Source organism: Salvia splendens, unplaced genomic scaffold (assembly GCF_004379255.2).
Source record: "Salvia splendens isolate huo1 unplaced genomic scaffold, SspV2 ctg531, whole genome shotgun sequence".
Taxonomy (NCBI): Eukaryota; Viridiplantae; Streptophyta; class Magnoliopsida; order Lamiales; family Lamiaceae; genus Salvia; species Salvia splendens.
Genome location: NW_024599188.1, coordinates 462 through 24220, shown reverse-complemented (window position 1 = coordinate 24220; position 23759 = coordinate 462). Strand labels below are relative to the sequence as shown.

General features: G+C 35.5%; 1 protein-coding gene and 1 pseudogene across 1 annotated transcript; one reads left to right on the top strand and one right to left on the bottom strand.

Moving 5' to 3' along the window:
* The first annotated feature begins 16292 nt into the window (after positions 1-16292).
* On the top strand, positions 16293-18505 carry LOC121790496 (polyprenol reductase 2-like). The gene is made up of 6 exons (XM_042188693.1): positions 16293-16601; positions 17074-17423; positions 17561-17795; positions 17932-18030; positions 18129-18200; positions 18309-18505. The coding sequence occupies exons 1-6, from the start codon at positions 16392-16394 to the stop codon at positions 18411-18413; spliced, it is 1071 nt and encodes a 356-aa protein (XP_042044627.1). The 5' UTR covers positions 16293-16391; the 3' UTR covers positions 18414-18505.
* A 2781-nt stretch (positions 18506-21286) lies between these two features.
* LOC121790497 lies at positions 21287-22695 on the bottom strand (annotated as a pseudogene).
* Between the last annotated feature and the right edge of the window lie 1064 nt (positions 22696-23759).

Genomic DNA, 23759 nt, shown 5'->3' with positions numbered 1-23759 from the left:
TGCTAATACACAAATATAGAAAGAATTTAAGCTAAAATCAACACTAATCAAGCAAGCTTGCGAACATCCCCAAACTTAAATCATGCATTGTCTTCAAGGTGCATACTCATGAAATGCAAAGGACAAAAATAGTAAAGAAAGGGATAAGAAGACTCCCTCAAATCATGTTAAGTCGGGGTGGGCGGGTCGGGTATTTCTTTCCTTCGGCTCGGCTTCTCGTAAGTAGCTTGTCCTTATTCCTAGAAAACAAAACTAGACAACAAACTATTTACAATACCTGGTTCAAGATAAAAAAAGAGGGAAAGAACCGAGTTAAGAAAACCCTCGCGATCAAAAATAAAAACTAATTAAAAAAACATAAAACAATCTCACCACAAACCGTTGGGTTGCCTCCCAACAAGCGTCTTTCTTTAATGTCATTCGCTAGACATTCTCACCATCTTTATGAGTTTTCACCCGTGAGATTACCAAACTTTCCGGATCCCTCATTCTTAGCTGTTGAATCTCTATCACAGATTCGAAGAAGGGATTCGAGACCACCATCCCCCAATCTTGGAATTTAATCTTCAATTTCTTCTTCTTGCGAGTTTGGGATAGTGTGGATGGCCGGTGATCATGGATGCTATGGAATGGCAACAAGTCAAGTGCTTGGCAAGACTCATGCTCAACAAATGGAGGCTCTATACTCTCTGCAGCTCTCGTCTCATCCTCCTTTACTGCTTCCACAGTCGATGTGACCCACTCATCTTCTTTTTCTTTACAAACATATTGAATAGGTGGATCATCTAGTGTCTCGATGCACATAGGAGGGTAGACTTCATCTTCAGTCGGGAGAGAGGTGGCTACAGGCTGCTTGAGAGTCTCTTCTATCAACTCCTCCATTTTATCACATAATTCGGCCCATGTGAGATCCTGGTCATCTTCAAATGCCTTATCTTTAAGAATCTTAAATTTATCACTTCTTGCATTTTGAAGATCGCTCAAGGCTTTTTCTAAGGCAAGTTATTCTCCAAATGTGAAATCGGGATCATGTCGCCTTTTCTCGAGATCAGATATCCTCCTCTGGAGCAGATCAATTGGATCAAATGAGAACTCCTCATCTTCTTCTTGGTCGTAACCGAAGTGTGAGCTCGAATGGGCTTGTTGCATTCCACAGACATCACATTCAGATGTCTCCCACATCTCACACTTTCATATCTCTGGATGCGTACAAAAATAGAACATCTCTGCAAACTAGAACATAGTCTAAGCAGAAAAATACCAAGCACAACACAATAATATAAATCAAAGCAAGCAAGGGGTTAAGTTGGCACTATGTCACATCTCTACCGGAAGCGAGAACCTCAACAACTCCGCGATTAGTCCTAATAATCATGTGTGTGGTAAGGAAAGTGTTATAGCATAAAATACTATGAGTGGGAGTCAAGCCATCTGTTACCCAACCATTGAGAAACGGTCAACCTCTGTAGAACTTGATGACCACTAACCACACGCTTTCCACACAAGCTTTGTCCTCCTTCCACAATATAATATATGCACAAGAAACACACAGATTACGGACACCCTGTGGAAAACAAAATAAAACTAAAAATTTAACTAAACTAAACTACCTATAAAACTAAGAAAAGCAAAAACAAAAAATACACAAAGTTTTAACAACTAACGCCTCCCCGGCAACGACGCCAATAACTTGTTGTAATTTCTAGGGTGCAATTTAAGTACACAAAACAAGTAATAAATCCCTAAAAATAATACCTCTGCAAGTATACAGACGTGCAATGCAGTATAAAAGGTGTCGAACCCACAAGGAGGAGATTAATTGCTAAAACTAGTAAACCTAACTAAAAAGCAGTAAAATAGTTTAACTTTGACTTTTTTATCTAGAGGCGAGTGAAGGACGACACGAGAAGGAAAAATGCAAGGGAATCACGATAAAGAGAGAAGACTACTCCTAGCTTGTTTCGCGTTGCTTGTTCACATGAATCCTAAAGTCTAATTATTTTCCAATATTTATCGGGATCGTGTTGATTTTACGCTATCACGCAACTGATCACTGATCGTGGAATTTTACACCTAGGATAAGCTGATCACGTCCCCTATGCTCTACTCACCAACCTCTCACTCCTACAGTCGCATAGTAAGCTTGGGATTGGCTTCTACGAACGTTCAACACACAAGATCCAACCCGGACTATCCCCTGGTCAGTTTTAACCTAGGGTTCCTTATCTATGTTAGCTCCCTACTCCAAGTTAAAGAGACATTGAAGTTAAGGCCTTTACCGGATTAAGGTTGCTAGCAAAACCCAACACGAATTGAAATGAACACATAGACAAGAACCAAAATACGAAAATCAATCAAAACACAATCATGGATTCATATTTACATGCTTCCCTAACTAACTAGGAGTAATCCCTAAAATCTAGCCACTCATAGTGGGCAACAATACAAGAAAACAAGTAAACGCTACTATATGGGCAAGATTAGGGAAGAATTAGCCTCAGGCTTCTTCTTCTTCCTCCCAAAAATTGAACTCCAAGCCTCTTTCTCTCTCTAAAAATCGTCTCCACCCGCCAAAAGATGTCTTGGAATTCGTGCCCTAGCTATTTAAATTGTTAGGGCTTAAAAAACAGGCCCAATACCATTTGCCCGGTCGGGTGATCTGCGCAGTGAAAAATGCCCGGTCGGGCATTTTGTCTGATTCTCGAACAGGTCGGGCGTTTTGGAAGCCTGGTCGCGCATTTTTTCTTCCTTGGTCGCGCGTTTTTTCTCCCTTTGGTCGCAGGGAGGAATCACAGCACCGTGTTGTGCAAAGCTTTTCTCTTTCTTATTGCTTTTTTCTTTCCTTATTTACATTTTTTTGTTGGTTTCTTGGATTACAAGAGATACAGCCTGGCGTAATACAACCCAAAAGAAGGAATACAAGAGGAGGAACTGAACTGAAATGAAATTACAATTGAGAAATCGAAATAGTAACCGTGAACAGCTGTTTAGCCGAGTCGAGGAGGTCTTTTTGAGCATGGCGAGATACGCCCCAGTAGTGCTCTCGGTTTGGCGTGTCGTCCCCAAAGATAAAAAGACAACGTCTCTGGTGAAGCAGCACCGCAATCAACAGAGCTCCGGCGAACTGAATGGAGGAGAGGACAGAGCTTTCGACAGAAAACGATACAGAGAGAGGGAGAGAGGTTATGATGCAAAATGCTTGTGAATGTTATCTCTAATGCAGTGGAATGGCTAGCCTATTTATAGGCCAAGCCACCATGCAGGGTTAACCAAGCCTTGAAGGCTCATCATGGCTCATTTGTAACCGTCGGCGGTTACAAGCTTGTGGCAAGAGTGTGCCTTTCGCGTGTGGAGCGTGTGGATTTCTCACGTGGCAACCGTGTAGGCTTTGACTGTGCCACGCTTGACGATGTGTCAAGCCACTTGGATTGCTGACTCAGCGGTGGTCTAAAAAGATTACTACAGGTCCAGACCCAAGCCCAAAGACCACCCAAAGAGAGCCCGAGCCCTGGCCGGGCCCGCGGACCGCGACCGCGAGCACGGGCTCGGGCGGGCGGCGGCACGCGCTTGTGCGCGCGTGTGAGCTCTTTCACCCATCTTGGTCCACTATAATTATTAAGTAACATAAAGTCACTTAATTTAAGCACATTAAAAGATGTGTCACTTCTCCAATGTGGGATGATTAACACTAGTTAATTAATCCTTAAGCTCAAACTCCAAGCTTTAATTAAAAGTTAATCATGCCCAACTTTAATCCACTATTTCTCACTCACCGGAAATCGGATTTGAGAAAGTGAATATACTACATTTATCTGCGTAAAATGTAGATCAATGCTATATCATTTAATTTCACAAAATTAGATGTCTTGTCACATTTATTATTTGGTCAAAATCCATTGACCGGGCATATTTTATTCCATGATTTCTACATTTTTCAAGTAGTTGTATGTATTTTAGTATACAAATAAAAGACGCTGCATCATTTTTTTATGTGTTTCTTTTCTCCCTTGGTTATATTTCTATTTCTTTGATAATTAAAATTTTAAATAGTTTTTATCATATTTTGTAAAGAAGCAAAAGCTAGTTTAATAATATATGCATAATAGAACAGTAGTATTTTGTTAGGATTATACATGTCTAGAGTATTTAATTTAATCAACAATTTTACAACATTTGTGTACTACCTTCGTCCAACAATAAGCGTCATATTTTGCTATTTTCGTCTGTCCACTAATAAAAGTCTCATTTACTTTTTACTATTTTTAGTATTGGACCCCACATTCCACTAACTTTATCTCACTCACGTTTCATTATAAAACTAAGTAGGACCCACCTTACACTAACATTTTTCCACCCACATTATATTGTACGGAGTATCCCTGTCATGTCAAATATGAACTTGTAATCGTGGACGGAGGAAGTGTAATAAAGAAATGCAAGTTTGCAAAATACTAGTTTTTCTAAATATACCAAAAAAATACTAATCTAAAATTTAAATTTAATAAATTAAAATCATAGCAAATAATTTTTTAAAATTCTTTGGTTCTAACATATGGACTTTTACTTTTATTAGTTTAACAACTTTATTTATTCTGTAAAGAGCTATAACCAATTTAAATTAAGTGTTTCTAAAAATTATAATCATTTCTTTCCTAAATTAATTAATTAGCTGAACAATTACAGTTTGAAACATATATATTTTAAAAGGGAAGATTGGATCCCCTAATTGTATTTTATAGTTTCAGTCCTAATTCCATAATTTCTTTTTAATTTCAAATTTAGTTTAGTTTAGTTTTTTGGTGTAATAAAAAAAAACAATATTATTACGCAAATATTATTAAAAATATAGTAATAAAAACTAATTAAAATTTAATAATCAAAGAAATAGAAATATAAAAAGATGAAAGAAAAAAGGCACATAAAAGACAGCGGCGTCTAATAACTTTTATTAGTATACCAAAGTAGGGAGTATATACTACTACCAGAAACTAAATGTAAGAAAAGAAAGGAAAAGCAATAACAAAGAGTAAAGCGGTGTCGTTTCTTCGCTCAGCACGGTGCTGTGATTCCTCCGCCACAGCAGAGGATCCGATCCCTTCAATATACACCGCACTATCTAATCCACATTTGAAGAAGTAAATATAAGTTGAACAATTTATGTATTATTTATTTTAATATTATTTAAATAACGATTAATCAAGAGCATTACTCATCAAAATTTGTGGATGACTTATTTTACTATTTAAATTTTCAGAATTTTATGGAGTATTCAATTGCATGCTCATTTAAATATATTTTTAACTATTAATATTACGATAATTTAATGTAATGGGGAGTGATCAATTGCTAACTAATTAGCAATCACAAATTAAGATCAAATTTTAGCCATTAGATTAGGAGATCTAGCGGTTGAAATAATGTCACATGGATTATATTTTAAATTGAAAAAATTATTAAATAAACTTAAAAGGTATTAATGTCAATTCTCTCTCATCAAAATCATCTTAAAACTTTAAATTTACGTAACTCTCTCGATTTAAATTATTTTTTCGCAAAAAATATATCAAATTAAAGATAATTTTATAAGGATTCCAACGAGATCTCAATTGTATATGTTACGATGATTTTCGGGTGATGAAATTTGATAAATTATATTTCAATTTTCGTATATGTTGATAAACAGATTTTATTAATAAATACAAAAAAATCTCAATATAGTTTATGCAAAATCTCAATATAATGTAGGTAAGATATCAATATAACTGTGTTGATATTTTCTTATACTTGTGTTGATATTCTCATGTCATATTCTTGATATTTGTAATACACTATGTTGATATAAAAAAACACTCATGAAAATTATCATATGATAACATAATGACGATATTATTACCCTTTTACTGATATTTTGTCTACTATTTATTGAAATTTGTGAGCTTTAATCTCATCCATCCATTTCAAAATCTAAGGGTGTAGATTTAGTCTTAGTTTTGGATTACGGTGTTATAAGCATTAGAAGCGGATATATCAATATATAATTGTTTAAAATCATAGTAAACAGTAATCGGAGCTTATCGGCTGCCTTTAAGGTTATCAGTTTTAGTTATAATTTATCAAATTTTGAAAGTCATTTTATATTTAAATATAGTAATCTCAATTATAATATACTAATATTACACTAAAAATTAATTTCAAAGCGTAATTAAAAATCCCTTTGTATTAGTCTTCAAATTAACTATTCATGTGTTGTGTCTTAGTAATCCGTTTTAATATCGTCTCATCCATTAACTATTCATGGGCTCCACTGCACTTTTTACCACATCTATTAACTAAGACACAACACATGAACTCTTAACTATTCATTCAATTTCATTTTATTTTTATTTTCAACAAATTCAATTAATATTTCATTGAAATATTAAATTAATACTAATAATTTGTGGGAATGATTTGATATTTATAGAAGTGATTGGGAGCTTTAAAAAATAGAAAAAAATTAAAATATTGGAAAAATGGCTATAATCGGCTAGTATTTTTGGGGAATTTTTATTTATTTATTTTTTCAAATTTTTTTCGGAATTTTTAATTTTTCAGAATTTTTATAAAAAAATAAAAAAAAAAACATTTTTCAACGGATATAAACGATGCCCACTCGCGGGCCGGCGAGTGGGCGTTACGGCCGCACTGGAGCTCGCCACTTGGCCAACGCGCGTGGCGAGCTGGCTCGCCAGCCTCCTCTCGGCATCGGGCATCGCGACGCGACAGAGCATCCGTAACGCTGGCTCGATGCTGGCTCGTCTCGGCGAGACGAGATCGAGCTGGCAACGAGCCAGCGTTACGGATGCTCTTATATGCCTATATATTTTGGTGGGTTGGTATATTTGTAATCTTTTCATTGGTCAATATATTCTTCCTAAATTCACACCAGATTTTATCTAATGATATGGGAAGTTAGTTCTTTTCCTATTTCTATGCTAGTCATAATATTTGGCTATATTATTTCATTTCCTAAATTGCGCAATATCTTTATTTACGCCAAAATATATAATTACGATTTTTCAATATTTATTTTCTGAGTTTTAAATTTTATGTGTTTTAAATTCGTTCAGATTATACCAATTCACATCACGCAATGATACGAGCTCTCCAAGCTCAATTGGGGATACCGACATCGGGCTAGTCTTCTTTAAATTTCCACGATGTAATTTTTAGGATTTAATTATGTAATTTTTTAATTTGTAGGATTTTAATTATGTAATTTTTATTTTTTAGGATTTTAATTATGTAATTTTTATTTTTTAGGATTTTAATTATGTAATTTTTAAATTTTTAGTAATTTGTAATAGTATTTCGGGTATTTTTAATACATTTTAATATTCTGGAAATGTTTTTATTTAAATCGAATAATAGAATGGTGGGACCATTGAGCATGCTCGTGCGGAAGAGTATGGATGTGGGTGTTGTGCTCTTGCCAAAGAACAGGGAGTAAAAAATGAAAAAAAAGTGGGTTCGGGACCACTTCCATGCTCTTGCCTGGGAGCATGGATGTGGATGCTCTTATACTCCCTTCATCCACAATAAGAGTCTTGTTTTGTCATTTCGGTTCGTCCCACAATAAGAGTCTTATTTCACTTTTACTATAAATGGTAAGTTGACCCCGCATTCCACCAACTTATTCCATTCACATTTTGTTATAAAACTAATACTCCCTCTGTTCGATAAAAATATAGGCAATTGATATAGCACGGAAATTAAGATAAAATTGGTAAAGTAAGAGAGATGATGAGAAAGGTAGTTAAAGTAGTGTTAGTAGATAATGAGATCCTCATTTTAATTAGTGTTTAATGGTGATATAAGTTGTAAACAAGTTGATGTATAAGGATAAAAATTGGGTAACTTTTCAAAAATGGAATGCACATATTTTTGTGGGACGGACGAAAATGGAAAGTGCACATATTTTTATGGTATGGAAGGAGTATATATAAGTGAGATTCATATTCCATTAACTTATTCAACTCACTTTTCTTTACATTTCTTAAAACTCGTGCCATAACTAAATAGGACACCTATTTCGGGACGCAGAGAGTACTATTTTTTCATATTACATATGAATAACTAATTTTGAATGCGTTAATTCTCCATTGTATTGTCGTTTTTAATTTTGTACAGATTATAACTACCATATTATGCCTTAGATCTTCCATTTTACTTACACTATTTTTGCATATTATATATAATAACTTATTTTAAATGTGTGAATCCCCACTGTATTATTGTTCTTAATTTCCTACAGATTATAACTCACAGATTGCATTATTATGCATTCGATATTGCATTTTACTCATACAACTTTTGCATATTACTTATGAATAACGTATTTTGAATGTGTAAATTCATCATTGTCGTTTTCAATTTCGTTCAAATTATAACACCCATACTAAATTTGTAATGCATTGGATATTGAATTATACTCGTACACTATTTGCATATTGTACATGAATAACTTATTTAAAATGGGATACATGTACTGCGTAATCTTCATAATGCATATCGTGTTGCTCCTAGGGCTCATTCTTGGCCTTCCTTTTTCGCCCCGTTACAAAATGGAAAAAAATGTCGCGAGGTATTGGTTGTTCGAGTTACATTAATGTATTAGTATGCAATAATTGATTATAAGACATGCAAATATTTCAAAGCGAACATAAAAATGCACATAATCGAACATAATATGCAAAATCGAGCATATTGTATAGAACTTCACAAACATGCAATAGATAAATGCATTAGTATGCAATAACACATTGTAAGACATAAAAATATTCCAAAACGAAATTAAAACGCATTAGTATATGTTGTTATATGTTATTGATCAGCATTGATTGGATGAAGTGAGCTTAATCGAGCTCAAGGATTTGAAGTAAAGTGTGAAGAATGCGTCGGCCTTCAGTAACCGTTGGATCTCGATAGATTAGTTAGCTATGATCCTAGCCGTCTTTTTCTACTAGCCGTTGTATTTGATTAGTCAGTTAGTTTTCGGTTTTATTCTTCACGGTTGTATATAGCTCGATTCCTTGAGTTGTTTCAATAAGATTTACACACAATTCTAACAAAAGTTCTCTTCCATCTTCGCATCTTGTTTCTCAGAATCAATTCATAACAAATTGGCGCCGTCTGTGGGAATCGAGAGGCGACGAGCGATTTCTTCCACAAATTGCATTATTTCCGATTCTGAGCTGAAATCCAAGTGCGATTTCTGGTTTCTTGCGACTTGTTGATGATGGCAGCGCGTCTGGAGGCCGAAAAATTTACGGGCAACAACGATTTTGGACTTTGGAGGATGAAGATGAAGGCGATGTTGACGCAGCAAGGCCTCGCATCAGCCTTGGACCCAAAACCGAAAGATCAGAAGGAAAAGGGGGTTCTCGATGACAAAGCTTTGTTGAAGCAAGCTGAGATCGTGGCCAAAGCACACAGCACGATCGTATTGTGCCTCGCCGACAAGGTTTTGAGGGAGGTGGCAAAAGAGACGACGGTTGCGGGTATTCTGGCCCGGTTAGAGGATCTTTACCTCACAAAATCGTTGGCAAATCGCCTGTATATGAAGCAAAGATTATATTCTTATAAGTTCTTGGAGGGCAGAGAAGTGTTAGAGCAGTTAGAAGATTTTAGTAGAGCCATTGATGATCTTGAAAATGTTGATGCTAAAATTGGGGATGAGGATAAAGCAATTCTACTTTTAAATGCTCTACCTAGATCTTTTGATCAACATCGTGATGCTATCTTGTATGGGAGGGACAGGGCTATCACTTTTGTGGAGGTTCAAAACGCAATTCGGGCCAAAGAACTTCATAATAGTGGGTTGGGAATCGGTTCTGGTCCTAGCTCTGTCATGGCAGAGAGCCTGAATGTAAAGTATCAAAAATTTAAGAAACCCTTCAAGAAGCAGCAGGAAATGCCTAAGGCCGGTCAGGCTGATAAGAAAGAAACTCGGTCTTGTTATTGGTGTAAAAAACCAGGTCATTTGAAAAAGGACTGCCATGCTTGGAGAAAGAAACAGGCACAAGTTGGGGAGAAGATGGTGAATGCAACTGATTGTATGGAAGATAGTGAGGAGAATCAGATTTTGACAGTGGCTGATGGAGGCATAGGTGGATCTTGGATAATGGATTCAGGCTGCAGCTTTCATATGAGTTCTAATCTGATATGATTTGAGGAGCTGGTGGAGCACTCAGGTACTGTCATTCTTGGAAACAATCAGGTGTGTTATGTAAAGGGAATTGGTACTATAAGGCTGAGGATGCAAGATGGTTGCATCAGAGTCTTGACTGAGGTAAGATATATACCTCAAGTTAAGAGAAATTTGATTTCTCTTGGTCTTCTTGAAAGGAAAGGCTGTGTGTTCTCTTCTGCTGGTGGAAGAATGGTGGGTCCAAGAATAGCAAGGTGGTGATGGAGGCTGAGAGAGTGGCCAGTCTATACTACTTGCTGGGTGAGGTGCAGGTGCCAGTGAAAGCAGAGATCAATTCTGTGACTGGGGGACTGGAGTTATGGCACAGAAGGTTGGGTCATCCAGCTGAGAGAAGCATCAGGGAGCTAGCAAAGTCTGGGGCTCTGGAGGCTCAGCTGGAGGTGGAGCATCTCAGATGTGAGGAGTGTGTGCTTGGAAAATCTAAGAAGATGACATATCCAAAAGGCAAACACACATCAACTAAGCCATTGGACTATGCCCATTCTGATCTGTGGGGGCCTGCTCAGACTAATTCTATTGGTGGTGGCAGATACTACATGAGTATCATAGATGATTACTCAAGGAAGATCTGGATTTATATACTAAAGGAGAAGTCACAAGCCTTTAGCAAATTCAGAGATTGGTGCACTGAGGTTGAACTTGAAAAGGAAGAAGCAGTGCTGAAGTGTTTGCGCACTGATAATGGCTTGGAGTTCCTGTCAAGGGAGTTTGATGATTTTTGCAGAGGCAAAGGGATAAAGAGACACAGAACGGTCCCACTCAATCCTAAGCAAAATGGTGTAGCTGAGAGGGCAAACAGAACCATCATTGAAAGGGTCAGATGCATGCTATTATCAGCAGGTATGGAGATGAAATTCTGGGCAGAAGCTGCTTCTACAGCTCTGAGGTTGATGAATAAATGTCCATCCTCAAGCATCAATGGTGATACACCAGATTTTAGGTGGTATGGAGCATATGGAGACTATTCTGGATTAAGAGTCTTTGGCTGCAAAGCTTTTGCTCACACTAGGCGAGGAAAGTTAGAAGCAAGGGCTCAGAGGTGTGTGATGCTAGGCTATCAATCTGGGGTTAAAGGTTACAGATTATGGTGTATAGAACCTGGAAACTCCAAAATTGTGATCTCCAGAGATGTGATTTTCTGGGAGGATCAGATGCCTTTTCTAAAAGAAGCTCCAAATACTGATCAGATTGATGGTGTTACTGGTTTTGAGGTGGAGGCTGGGAGTAGTGCAGTGACTGATGATGCTGATCCTAGTGCTACTTGGAGTGCTGAAGATACAAATTCAGATCCGCAGCCACAAGAACCAGAAAATCTTGAGGACTACCAACTTGCCAGAGATAGAAAGAGAAGGCAGAATGTAAAGCCACCTTCAAGGTTTGCAGATTCTGAAATGTTGTTTTATGCTCTATGTGTGGCTGAGGAGGTGGAGTATTCAGAACCAGCCAACTACAGGGAAGCTATTAATAGCAAGGAATCAGACAAATGGATGCTTGCTATGATAGAAGAGATTGAGTCTCTCATGCAGAATGGGACTTGGATACTAGTTGAGAGGGTCCCAGGCAGAAAGATAGTGAGTTGCAGGTGGATTTTCAAGAAGAAAATCGAATCAGTTGATGGAGAGCATATCAGATTCAAAGCAAGACTAGTTGCTAGAGGATTTACTCAAGAACATGGAGTAGATTTCAATGAGGTATTCAGTCCAGTTGTGAAACATACTTCCATAAGGATATTGCTTGCTGTGGTTGCCAAGAGAGATTGGGAGTTGGAGCAGCTGGATGTTAAGACAGCTTTCTTACATGGTGAGCTTGAGGAGACCATATATATGTCACAACCTGAGGGATTTGTGAACCCTGGAGATGAAGGAAAGGTTTGTCTACTCAAAAGAAGTCTTTATGGACTGAAACAAGCAAGTAGGCAGTGGCATAAACGATTTGATGACCATGTGTTGAGCTGTGGGTTTGAGAAATCACTCTATGATGAGTGTGTATACATCAAGAAGAAGGATGGTGTCCCAGTTGCATACCTCTTGCTGTATGTTGATGATATGCTGCTAGCAGGATCTTGCAAGAATGAAATTCAGACTGTGAAAGATGATTTGAAGTCAGCTTTTGACATGAAGGATCTTGGCCCAGCCAAGAGGATACTGGGTATGAACCTGATCAGAGATAGAAAAAGAAAGATGATATGGCTCTCACAACATGATTATATATCAAGGCTGCTACAGAGATTCAATATGAGCAACACCAAAGAAGCTGGTACTCCATTGGCTCAGCATTTTAAGCTGTCCAAAGATCAAAGTCCTAAGACAGAGAATGAAGTTGCAGAGATGCAGAAGATCCCATATGCCAACATCATTGGAGGAGTTATGTATGCTATGATCTCAACAAGGCCGGATGTGGCTCAAGCTACAAGTGTGACTAGTAGATACATGTCCAATCATGGAAAGGAGCATTGGTGTGCTTTAAAATGGCTCATGAGATACCTGAAAGGGGCTGGGGATCTTGGTATTCTGTTTAGAGGAGATGATCAGTATGAGGGAGATGATATAGTGGGTTTTTGTGATTCTGATTTTGCAGGTAACCTTGACAATAGAAGATCACAATCCGGATATGTTTTTACCATGTTTGGAGCAGCTATAAGCTGGAAGTCAAGCCTCCAAAGTGTGGTTGCTCTGTCAACTACTGAAGCAGAGTTCATGGCCTTAACTGCAGCTGTGAAGGAAAGTTATTGGATCAAGGGGATAGCTGGAGATTTTGGTTGTGAAATGGGTGCTATCTCAATCGGGTGTGACAATAATAGTGCAATTTGTTTGGCTAAACACAAGGTATATCATGAAAGGAGTAAACATATTGATGTACGTCTGCACTTTATCAGAGAAGGGATTGAAAAGGGGAGTGTGAAGGTGTTCAAAGTTCACACAAATGACAATCCCGCAGATATGTTGACAAAGCCTCTACCGAAGGAGAAGTTCGATCTGTGCAGAAGGTTGGTTGGTGTTTGCAAGCTGAAAGCTGAGTAAGAATATCAATCAAGGTGGAGGATTGTTGTTATATGTGATTGATCAGCATTGATTGGATGAAGTGAGCTTAATAGAGCTCAAGGATTTGAAGTAAAGTGTGAAGAATGCGTCGGCCTTCAGTAACCGTTGGATCTCGATAGATTAGTTAGCTCTGATCCTAGCCGTCTTTTTTCTACTAGACGTTGTATTTGATTAGTCAGTTAGTTTTCGGTTTTATTCTTCACGGTTGTATATAGCTCGATTCCTTGAGTTGTTTCAATAAGATTTACACACAATTCTCTAAACAAAAGTTCTCTTCCATCTTCGCATCTTGTTTCTCAGAATCAATTCATAACAGTATAGAACTTCACAAACATGCAATACAAATGCATTATGCATTAGTATGCAATCCATTACAATAAGAGATGCAAAATTTCAAAATGTAAGATAAATTGCACAAAACCAAACTAATACAAAATCGAAAGCATATTGTTTAGAACATCACACACTTGCAATAGTCAATACATTAGCATTCAATAACAGATGGCAATACATGCAAATATTACAAAACAAAAATATAGAATTCCATAAACATGCAATACATTATGAATTATTTTGCAATAACTGTTTATAAGACATGCAAAATAAACCAGAAAATCGGGACAATTGCCGCGACTGCTACAATCAACCGGAATCGCGACAGCAAAATTAAAAGGAAAAAATCAACAAATCGAGGAGAATCCCTCCAACAGTTCCGCCAAATTACACCAGCGAAAACAACCCAAAATAGACCGGAAAAATACCCGAAAACCCTCAACTCTCGTCGTCGTTAATCGAGCAAACCCATCTTCAAATCGCGTCGCCTTTACTCCTAGACACGACTACAACCGCATGAAATCGCAAAATAGAATAGAATCTACATCAAGAATTGAAGAAATTGGCGCCTAGGGTTTGTGGAATCAATCGCAACCCAAAATGATTTAGAAGGGAGAAAGAGGGTCGTTACCGTTTCTGCATCTGAATTAATGGAATTTACCAAATCTGCTTCGAAATGAATTCCAATAAAATAACATAATTAATCCCGCAAGCAAAATTTACAACATTAAAATGCAATCCATACTCTTTCTACAAATCAACTTCATGCGTCCACTATGAGATCCAATAGAACGAAATAGTATGTTAGCAATCTAAATAGGATGCGCCCTAGAATATTACTCCCTCCGTCCTCAAAGAATATGAACTTTGAGTTCGGCACGTGTTTTAATGTAAAATTAGTAAAGTAAGAGAGAGGTAGAGAGGAAAAGTAATTAAAGTATTGTTAGTGGAGAATAGGTCCCACCTCATTAGAGAGAAAAGACTTTTCAAAACTAGAAAATGCATATTCTTGTATGACGGACTAAAAAGGAAAGAGTGCATATTCTTGTGTAACGGAGGAGTAATATATACTAATATCTAAGGACTGAAATTGCAATTTTCTCGTTTGTTCTTCTAGATATTTTATCCCCATCGTATCCTACCAATCAATCAAAATTTGAATATAGTGCAAGAAACAAATTCGGAACAATTAAAATGTTGCACGCAATATCCAGAAGATGGCCATACCAAGTTCTTCGTAAAATTTAAAACCATAAATTACAGATAATGCGAATTCAAATTAATTAGTTATTTAGGAGAAAAAGGAGGAATTTATTCAGTAACATAACATCCATGTACACATATAAAATGTTGTACATATACTGATAAAGTCTCATTTTATGCAAAAAATTCACTTCTTATTGCCGAACCGGAGAACTTTACCAAATTATGGTTTTTAGATTTAGTTTTTTTATGCATGAGATGAGCAAATGTATAAATTATTTTCGCCTTCATCATTAGCATATTTTACTTCAACCTAGGGCAAATAAGTCATAAAATATTAGGTGGATTTAACTTCATTCCATAATATATTACTTCATTCTTGTAGGTTTTTATTTCATCCAAATAGAATAATTACTTCATTCGAATACAGACATGTTGTTTCGCGGACAGAGACGTCAAGACCATCTCGTCGATGATAGACCCGAAATTCCAGCTACTACAATAAAATAAAGTGATAGCCTAATTGAATGGTGTAATAAGCATATTGAATTACGTAATAAACTATTTGAATGAAGTATGTGTAGAAACATTTGAAGTCATATTGTAATGAAGTAAATACATTGTCGAATGAAGTAATAACGTTTTTGAATGAAGTAATAACCATACTGAAATGAATTGTATTTTTTGAAGAGAATAAAGTAAAAACATAGTTCAATGAATTTGAATTAAGCATGTGTTGAATCATTTCAAAACCTACTGGAAGTAAAAAAAAAAACATACTGTAGTTTCAAGGTATTATGTACCGGAATGAAGTAATAAACCTGCTAGAATGAAGTAAATTGGGCTTGTAATGAAGACCGAAATAATTTACGTATCAGCGAATTTCATCAAAAAAACTAGATTTAATAGCCCTAATTTAGTCTATAGTTCGGTCTTTAAAATTAGTTTAACATTGATCACAACTCTATATTGATATAAGTACATATAGTTCAAATATAAATAAAATCTAGATTAAGAATTTCAATCATTCAAATTTAAAACCCCAATTATATGACCAACAATCAATTACGTAACACTTACATTGTGATTCATAAACAAAGGCAATAATGGATACATTCAAATGTGCACAGAAATGTACAAAATAAGGCCCATTTGTTTTTATTACAGGACACCCAATTTATTTAAGTGGCCCATTTATGATAAGTCTTGTTATTTTTAATTTTATTTTAGTTACATAATTACATGTCTGTTTGCCTGATAACAAAAGAAATTGGGACGTCTTAACTACAACAGCAGCATAAACTAAAATATAGTGCTTGCAATTGTAAAATCTAAAGCAATACTATAAACAAAATTGGCTATACTTTAGGTTGAAATCCATATCTGGAATTGTTTGAATTAATGAAACTTAACAAAATAGTTTTACATAAATTATGAATAGAAAGAGGTCACACTCTTTATGAGTATTGAGTATCAATCAATAATCAATTTTGAAAATATTGCCTAAATTGAAAACCCACTCCTTCCGAATACCAAAAACCCCACACCAATTCATTCTCAAAATCATGAATTCGATTGAATCCTTCTTCATCTCCTTAGAATCACTGCTGAATCAGGCGTCGTCCATGGCGGTGGTGCTCCTCCTTAGAGCGGCGTGGATTTCATGCACCCTGCCACTTCTCGCAGCCTTCATTCCCTCCCCCCAATTCAGCGCATTTCGCCGCTTCCTGCTTCTCCTCGCCGGCCGCGGCAAGATTATGGACTCTTCCTCAACTGTCAGTAATTTTATTTATTTTAGCTTTTCAATTCGGCAAAATTATCATTCTGCAGTTATGTTTATGTAAGTATGCAATTTCTTTCTGCTTTTTTTCTTATTTGAGATGGATTTTGTGCTCTTTTGTTAGCATATGATAATTGATTGAAAAACTCGAACAAGAAGCCTTTTTTGGTGTATTTTGTTGCTAAATCATGTACGCCCTCCGTTCCTTGTTAATTGAGACATTTCTTTTCGGTATGAAAATTAAGAATAGTGTTAAGTGGACGATGAATAAAGTAAGAGGGATGAATAGAGAATAAAGTAAGTCAGAATATTACTTTTTACCAAAATGGAAATGACTCAATTACGCTCTAACTTTTTAAAATAGAAAAATGACTTTATTAACATGGAACGGAGGGAGTAGTACTTGTATCTCTTTGAAGATGATTTGGTGGTTAATGTAGCATGATTTATGCCTTGTTGTGCTGCAGAAATTCAGTGTTCCCCAGAGATATTTTTGTCACTTTTACATTGTTGGTTTTATATGGACTACTTTTCTGCTTGTGGCCACTTGGATCTACGCATACAAAATGGCTCCAGTAGTTTCAGAGTCATCCCTGTATTCGGTTATTGCTAGCCACTTGACTGGGGTTTCGCAAGAATTTTCCTTTCGCAACTCGCATTCGTCAATGGGAGAGTACAAATATGGGATATGGAACTCTGTGTTTCTGCTTTTGTTGATGGAAGCTCAAGTCTTGCGCCGCCTTATAGAGAGTATATATGTATTCAAGTATAGTCCCTCTGCGAGGATGCATATTGCTGGCTACCTCACCGGCCTTTTGTAAGTCTTACTGCAGCTGATTGATAAAATGGTTGCTTGTGTGATATGAAGTAGAATTCTATCTTGCCTCTAGTTTTAATTAGGAAGTGAGAAAAGAATGAAAATCGCACTCTGATGAATTGTCTTTCTTGTAATAGTTTTTATACGGCAGCTCCACTATCGCTCTGCTGCACATACTCTGTGGAGGTATTCAAACTTGTGGCAAATTTGCTTGCAGAGTTTATTGTTAAAGGCAAAGATAGAATGCAAGTCACAGAACCTAGTTTCCGGGAGTATGTGTATCCTCTTTTGCAACTCAAATGGTATGCGTGGATTGGTGCTGCTTTTTTCTTCTGGGGTTGGATTCATCAGTACCGTTGCCATGCCATTCTTGTAAGTCTTTCGTGTAAATCTATTTCATGGTGTTCTATGTATTGTTTGGAGAACATATGAATCCCTAAGAATATACGTCATTTGCATTCGGCTACTACATTGGTAACACTTCACATGTTGTTTCTGATTAACTCAGGGCTCGATAAGGGAAAATGGTAATAAGGTTAATGAGTATGCAATTCCTGAGTGTGATTGGTTTGAATACGTTTCGTCTCCACATTATCTTGCAGAATCTGTGAGTATATTTTTTTCTGTGCATAAAAACGAAAAGAGGCAAATTTATTGCATAGCAAGTTCATTTGAAAGTTACATTTCCCCCTTTCTCTCATGGAGGTTATATATGGCGGGCTGGTGATTGCAAGCCGCTTTTCTGATATTACAACCTGGTTGGTCTTTGTTTTTACGGTGAGTCTTAAATTTTGTGACATTGCTCAAAGAATTACCATCCCCTTCATCTACACATACATAAAAATGGCTGATGCTTTCCTTTGGTGATAATTGTACCGTTGTTAGGTGGCAAATCTCTCCCTTGCTGCTGGCGAAACTCATAGATGGTATGTCCGTAAATTTGACAAATATCCTAGAAACCGTTGTGCTATCATCCCTTTCATTTACTAATACTGATTTAATTATATATCCTACCTGTATACATGATACCCTCGAATCTGTTGTTCGTCGAAATATATGGAAATGCATACGATTGAGGCCAACACATCAGTGTAGCTTGTGGTTATTTTGTTTCTTCTTGTTCTTCTCCTATGCTATAGGTAAAATATATAAGCATACTTATTTCGTAGGATTTTTAAATTAGAATAGAGATCACTCTCTTGACCTTTCAAAGCTTCTAGTTTGGGTATATATATAAGGACAGATGCATGTTGTGTAGGAAAATATCACTATGAAATCCGATGTGATGCTTTTATGGCTAATTCATTGTCTCCGTTGAAATGTAAACTGGTTGAATCCGAAATTTACAAGAAATTGTTTAGGATAATTAGTTTAGAATATGGATTAAAAGACATTTTATCTTTCACTATTTTTAATCTTTTGTGGAAAAAAACTGACTTATAGTTGCCCACTTTGAAAACCACACTCGTGTGCTATTTAGTATGCAAAATAGATTACAAAAATATGCGGAACAAGATTTAAAACCTATTTGGAAAATACTACATGAATTTGTAAGGTTTCATAATGTTCGGATGAATGAACTATATTACCACATGAATATATGAATCCATCTTTAAATTTTATCGACCACTATATTTACTTACAGTATCTGCAACGGTGCTCGGTTTTCCCTTCCTGGTGGCTCAAGACAGCGGCAATAACCACACGTGAGGTGCTCCATTTGGGCACATGATTTTTTAAAAAAATTACTCTGTAGAGTTTAGTGGATTAACTGGAAATAATAAATTAAAAGGGAGAATAATATAGAAAGATGATGAGATAAAAAAGTAAAAAAGTAAAATTTTTGTTTTTGCTAAAAATTGAAATGACTCATCTGTAGTGGGATGGAGTGGGTATAAAACAATGTTTTACAAAATTAAATAAAATATATTCTAGCATAGTGGAAGAACATGTGCTGTTTGCCCTTTAACCAGAGTTCCAAACACAATTGCTCTAAATTGATTTTCTGCCTTTTCGTTTTCTTTTTGTTCTTTTTGTCTTTTTAAGTTTTTTTTTTTTGGTTCTTTTTCTTTTTACCTCAAAGTTGAAAACATTTTAAAAGAAAACCCTAAAATATATACTCGTACCATACAATTAATGATAAATTATTTAACAATAGTTTGGTCTTGTAGAATCAAATTGTCTCAAATGAATACAAAATCTAAGCACTTTCTACCTTTCATCTACGACTATTTTTAGTGAAAGGAATAAGTAATACAGTTTAATAAATTTATAAAGTATATTACAAAAACAAACTTTTGCTCATCGTCATGCAACCAATTATGTGCACTTTTTTGGGATATGTCTATTTTTGTATTTTGTTCAGAAATATTCGTGTTTCAATACTAAATACGATAATATTATGGTTTAATCATAGTTTTAACAATGTTAAGCACATACCATATCATCCTGCCAAGTTCTTAAAAGTGGGATGTAGGATTTGTCAAATGATAATGAAGGAAAATACTTGTATTTATAGAATATATACTACTCTCTCGTCTCATTCAAGAGGACTATCTTTCCGTTTTTGTTTGTCCCAATCAAGATGACCACTTTTCAATTTTGGAAATAACCTCCTCTCTCCTTATTAAAATATTCAACTACATTTTCCTCTCTACTTTAATCTACATAACAACATTTCCTAAAATTCCGTGTCACTCAAGAATGTGGTCATCTTGAGTGGAACGGAGGGAGTAATATTTAAGTACCGGAAGATTTTAAAAATTATTAAACATATCTTTGAATTGAAAATATTTTTGAACTTGAATTTTGTACTTCATTTCTCTATAATTATATTATATTAATAAAAATATGACATATATATAATATAGCGAGAGATAACTATTATGCAATACACTTTATGTGAGTATCATCCGTAAACAACGATATGGCGATCTCGTTTAGTCCTAGTTACCGTTATTTATTTTGTTTTATACATTTATTTTGATACCAACACTTAAATCATTATTATTGACATCATTAATTCTATAAACTAATTGAGAAAAGTTTAATTTGTTCATTTTCTATGTAACTTCAAATAAATGAATAAAATAAGAAATTATTTTAAAAAATGCTAATTTGAGACTAAATTGATATCCTTAGTAATGAGTGTTGGAAAATTAGCTCCGAGGTCCATGAAATTTTTTACCGAAATCACAAGATAATGGTGTTGTGTTATGTTGTGGATGCACTTACTTAAGTCTAATCCATTACCTGCAAATGATATAATTGAGTAAGAGAAAATTACACTTCTAAGTTCAAACCCGAATTATAGTTCTCAAAATCACTATCCACCTATTTCAATGACATCTTTGTTTTCATTTTCATTCCTTCTTTTCCATTTCCCCACTATGCAAAACTATATTTCAATTTCTAGCTACATCTTTTTCAATCCCACATCATAATCACTACAGTCTATATAGTGCCTGCTATTAATAGTAGCCACAAGTGTACATTCATATACTATAGTAGCCACAATATTTTTTAATGTTCATACTAAGCACAATTTCAAGATAAAGAGTGATAAACCTAAAACTCTAAATGCCAAATAACGAGTCAAAGTCCTTTATCATAATCTCATATTTTAACACCTATATTCAATACAACATTTAGTGACCCTCCATCAATATACAAGCAATGGTTAATATTACTCTTACCAATTCTCAAGAGCAACTAAATATGTGGGGGCACAACGAAGAAAAATGGTTAATATTCCTCTATTAGTTACCTCAAATTTCAGAGCAACTAAAATGTGGGCCACAATGAAGAAAAATATTCTCAACTCTCACTCTCCATAACCATTATTCACTAAAGAAAAAAAAAACTAAACATTTCACATGACATTAAATTTGATCATCTCCAATCACCATCTCCCATGAAGAAGAATCAAGATTCATGGCATCTTCCCCCTTCAAATCACTCTCAAAATCTCCCAACAAATCAAACACATCCTTAAAATCTTGCTCCCATATATCACTATTCACTATCTCACTGCAGTAATCCTCGAAGCTCTGCGCTGCCAACCCCGCTGCGTTTAGCCACGACGCGCCATTGCTGGAGCAAGACGACGAGCACGAAGGGGTCGGGGAGCTCTGATCGGGCGGCAGCATGATCTCGTGGGGCCCGATCACCGGAATCTCGTCAATGCAGAAATCGGAGCTGTTGACTAACTGCACATCGTTGTTTGACTCAATGATTTCTCATCATTATTGCTATCATCAGTTGAAATGGTTGACTGCTCAAATGTGGTTGACTTGGACTCCGGCGGCGGCTGATCGACTGCGGGGCTTGGCAGAGGTTGGTGGGTGGTGGGGTCGATTCCCATTTTTTTCAACTTCTTTTTAATGTGTGTTCCAGTGATTTTTGATTTCGTTGTCTGTTCTCCGGCCATGTGAGAGGCAATCTTGGACCATCTGCACATATTTTAATTTGGAAATTTTAATAAATTGGATTTGTCTCAAAATTTGGTATTGGTAACAAAAGTAAATGTGTAAAAGTGAGGGGAATAATGATGAATAAAGAGCATGCCAATAAAAATTAAGTAGTTTGAATATATTATCACGTGGTGTGTTCATCTAATCATAATTACTATTTCTCTCTTATCATTTTATCTCTTTATTTATGCAATTATAACTAACTGAAACGTTATATAACTATATGTCAAGACCAATGAATTTTTACTTGTCTACCACGCTCTATAACTGGAATGAATTAGTCGCTCTAATCCTTTTCTCTCTTTATTTCTGCAATTATAACTGATTGAACCCAGACCACTGAATTTTTAATTAAATTAAATTAGTATTATTTGATTGGATGAAGAACCTGTTGCCAAGCTGGGCATGAAGATGAATGACCAAGTTCTCTTCTTCATCAGAGAGAAGTCCTCTCTTCAAATCTGCCTCAGATAGTTAATCCATCTCAATCTGCAGCTCTTCCCACACCTCAGCAGCCCTGCACCAGATGTTATGTTTTAATTAAACAACTAATTATAAATATAAATCTATACAAAAAAAAAGGAATATAGATTAGGACAGTCACCTGCAAGTTTAGGGACAGATCTCCAGCAGCATTGGCCATTGGTGAGAATGAAATTGATGAGTTTCTTGTCTTCATCAGCAGTCCATGGGCCTTTCTTCAATCCAACTTTGTCACAGCAAGGTTGTCTCCCCATCTTCAATTTATCATTAACTTTCACAAAGAGTGATGGAAATTAAGAGAGAGAGAGAGAGGGGGATATGAAATTATAAATATTGCAACTAGAATAAAATGGTAAGCACCACCACATTCCCTTCCCTGCTTATATATACATGTGTGTGTCCACGCTGGTATCCCACTGTAGCATTTTAAAATTAAAACAAATACAAAATACGTACTAGTTTGTTATTCAAAAAATGAAAAAGACAAGGATTAATATATACATGTGGCAATACTAATGATGAAAGAAATGAGCGAGTGGAGTGACACACGTTAGATTAGGGAGGGATGCTTGCACTCGCGCGTGTTTACGTCAACCTCTCAAAGCGACACCCCCAACATTATCTTCTTTTTTTAAAAAAAATCGGAGTTAAAAAAAAACTATTTCTTTCAAAGTAATTTAATTTAATTTAGAGTGCTGAGTTTGCCCAATGTGTGGTTATAGACTTATAGTGTGGTGAAAATTGATGTTTATTCAGAAAAAATAATATTTTCTGTAGTACTAATATTAATAATAATAATAATAATAATAATAATATCCTCATTTTTATTGCAACATTACGTAATTTTAGGTCCTTTTCAAAAGTGAATAAAATATTAAAAGTTATTTTATGAAAACAACATAATCTAGGTATATCATCAAAATAAATTAAAATTAGGTTTATATTTAATCAAGCCGGATAAATGTGGACGGTGAATGTTACTACTCATTATTGAGGCTTATCAAAGATATTATATATTTACATGTAATAACCAATAGTAAATCATTATCGCCCTTTAACAGAACTTTAAATTAATTGCACATGACGCTCGTGATTGCAGATAAGGAGATTACAGTTTTAGAATTTAGAGTTTACATTGACCTAATATTATAAATGTGTACACATAATTTAATTTAATTTTATTAGTTGATGTAATACTGTATAAATTATAAAATTAACGCCTTGCGCTATATCTATATGGAGTGAAAGTTGTGATGCATTCTGGTTGTATCTCATTTTCTTAATCAAATAATAATACCATCAACACAAAATTATACTCTTTCGTATTTCACATTACTTAATTGTATATTATTTTAGGTCATTCCATATTACTTGAGTAAAA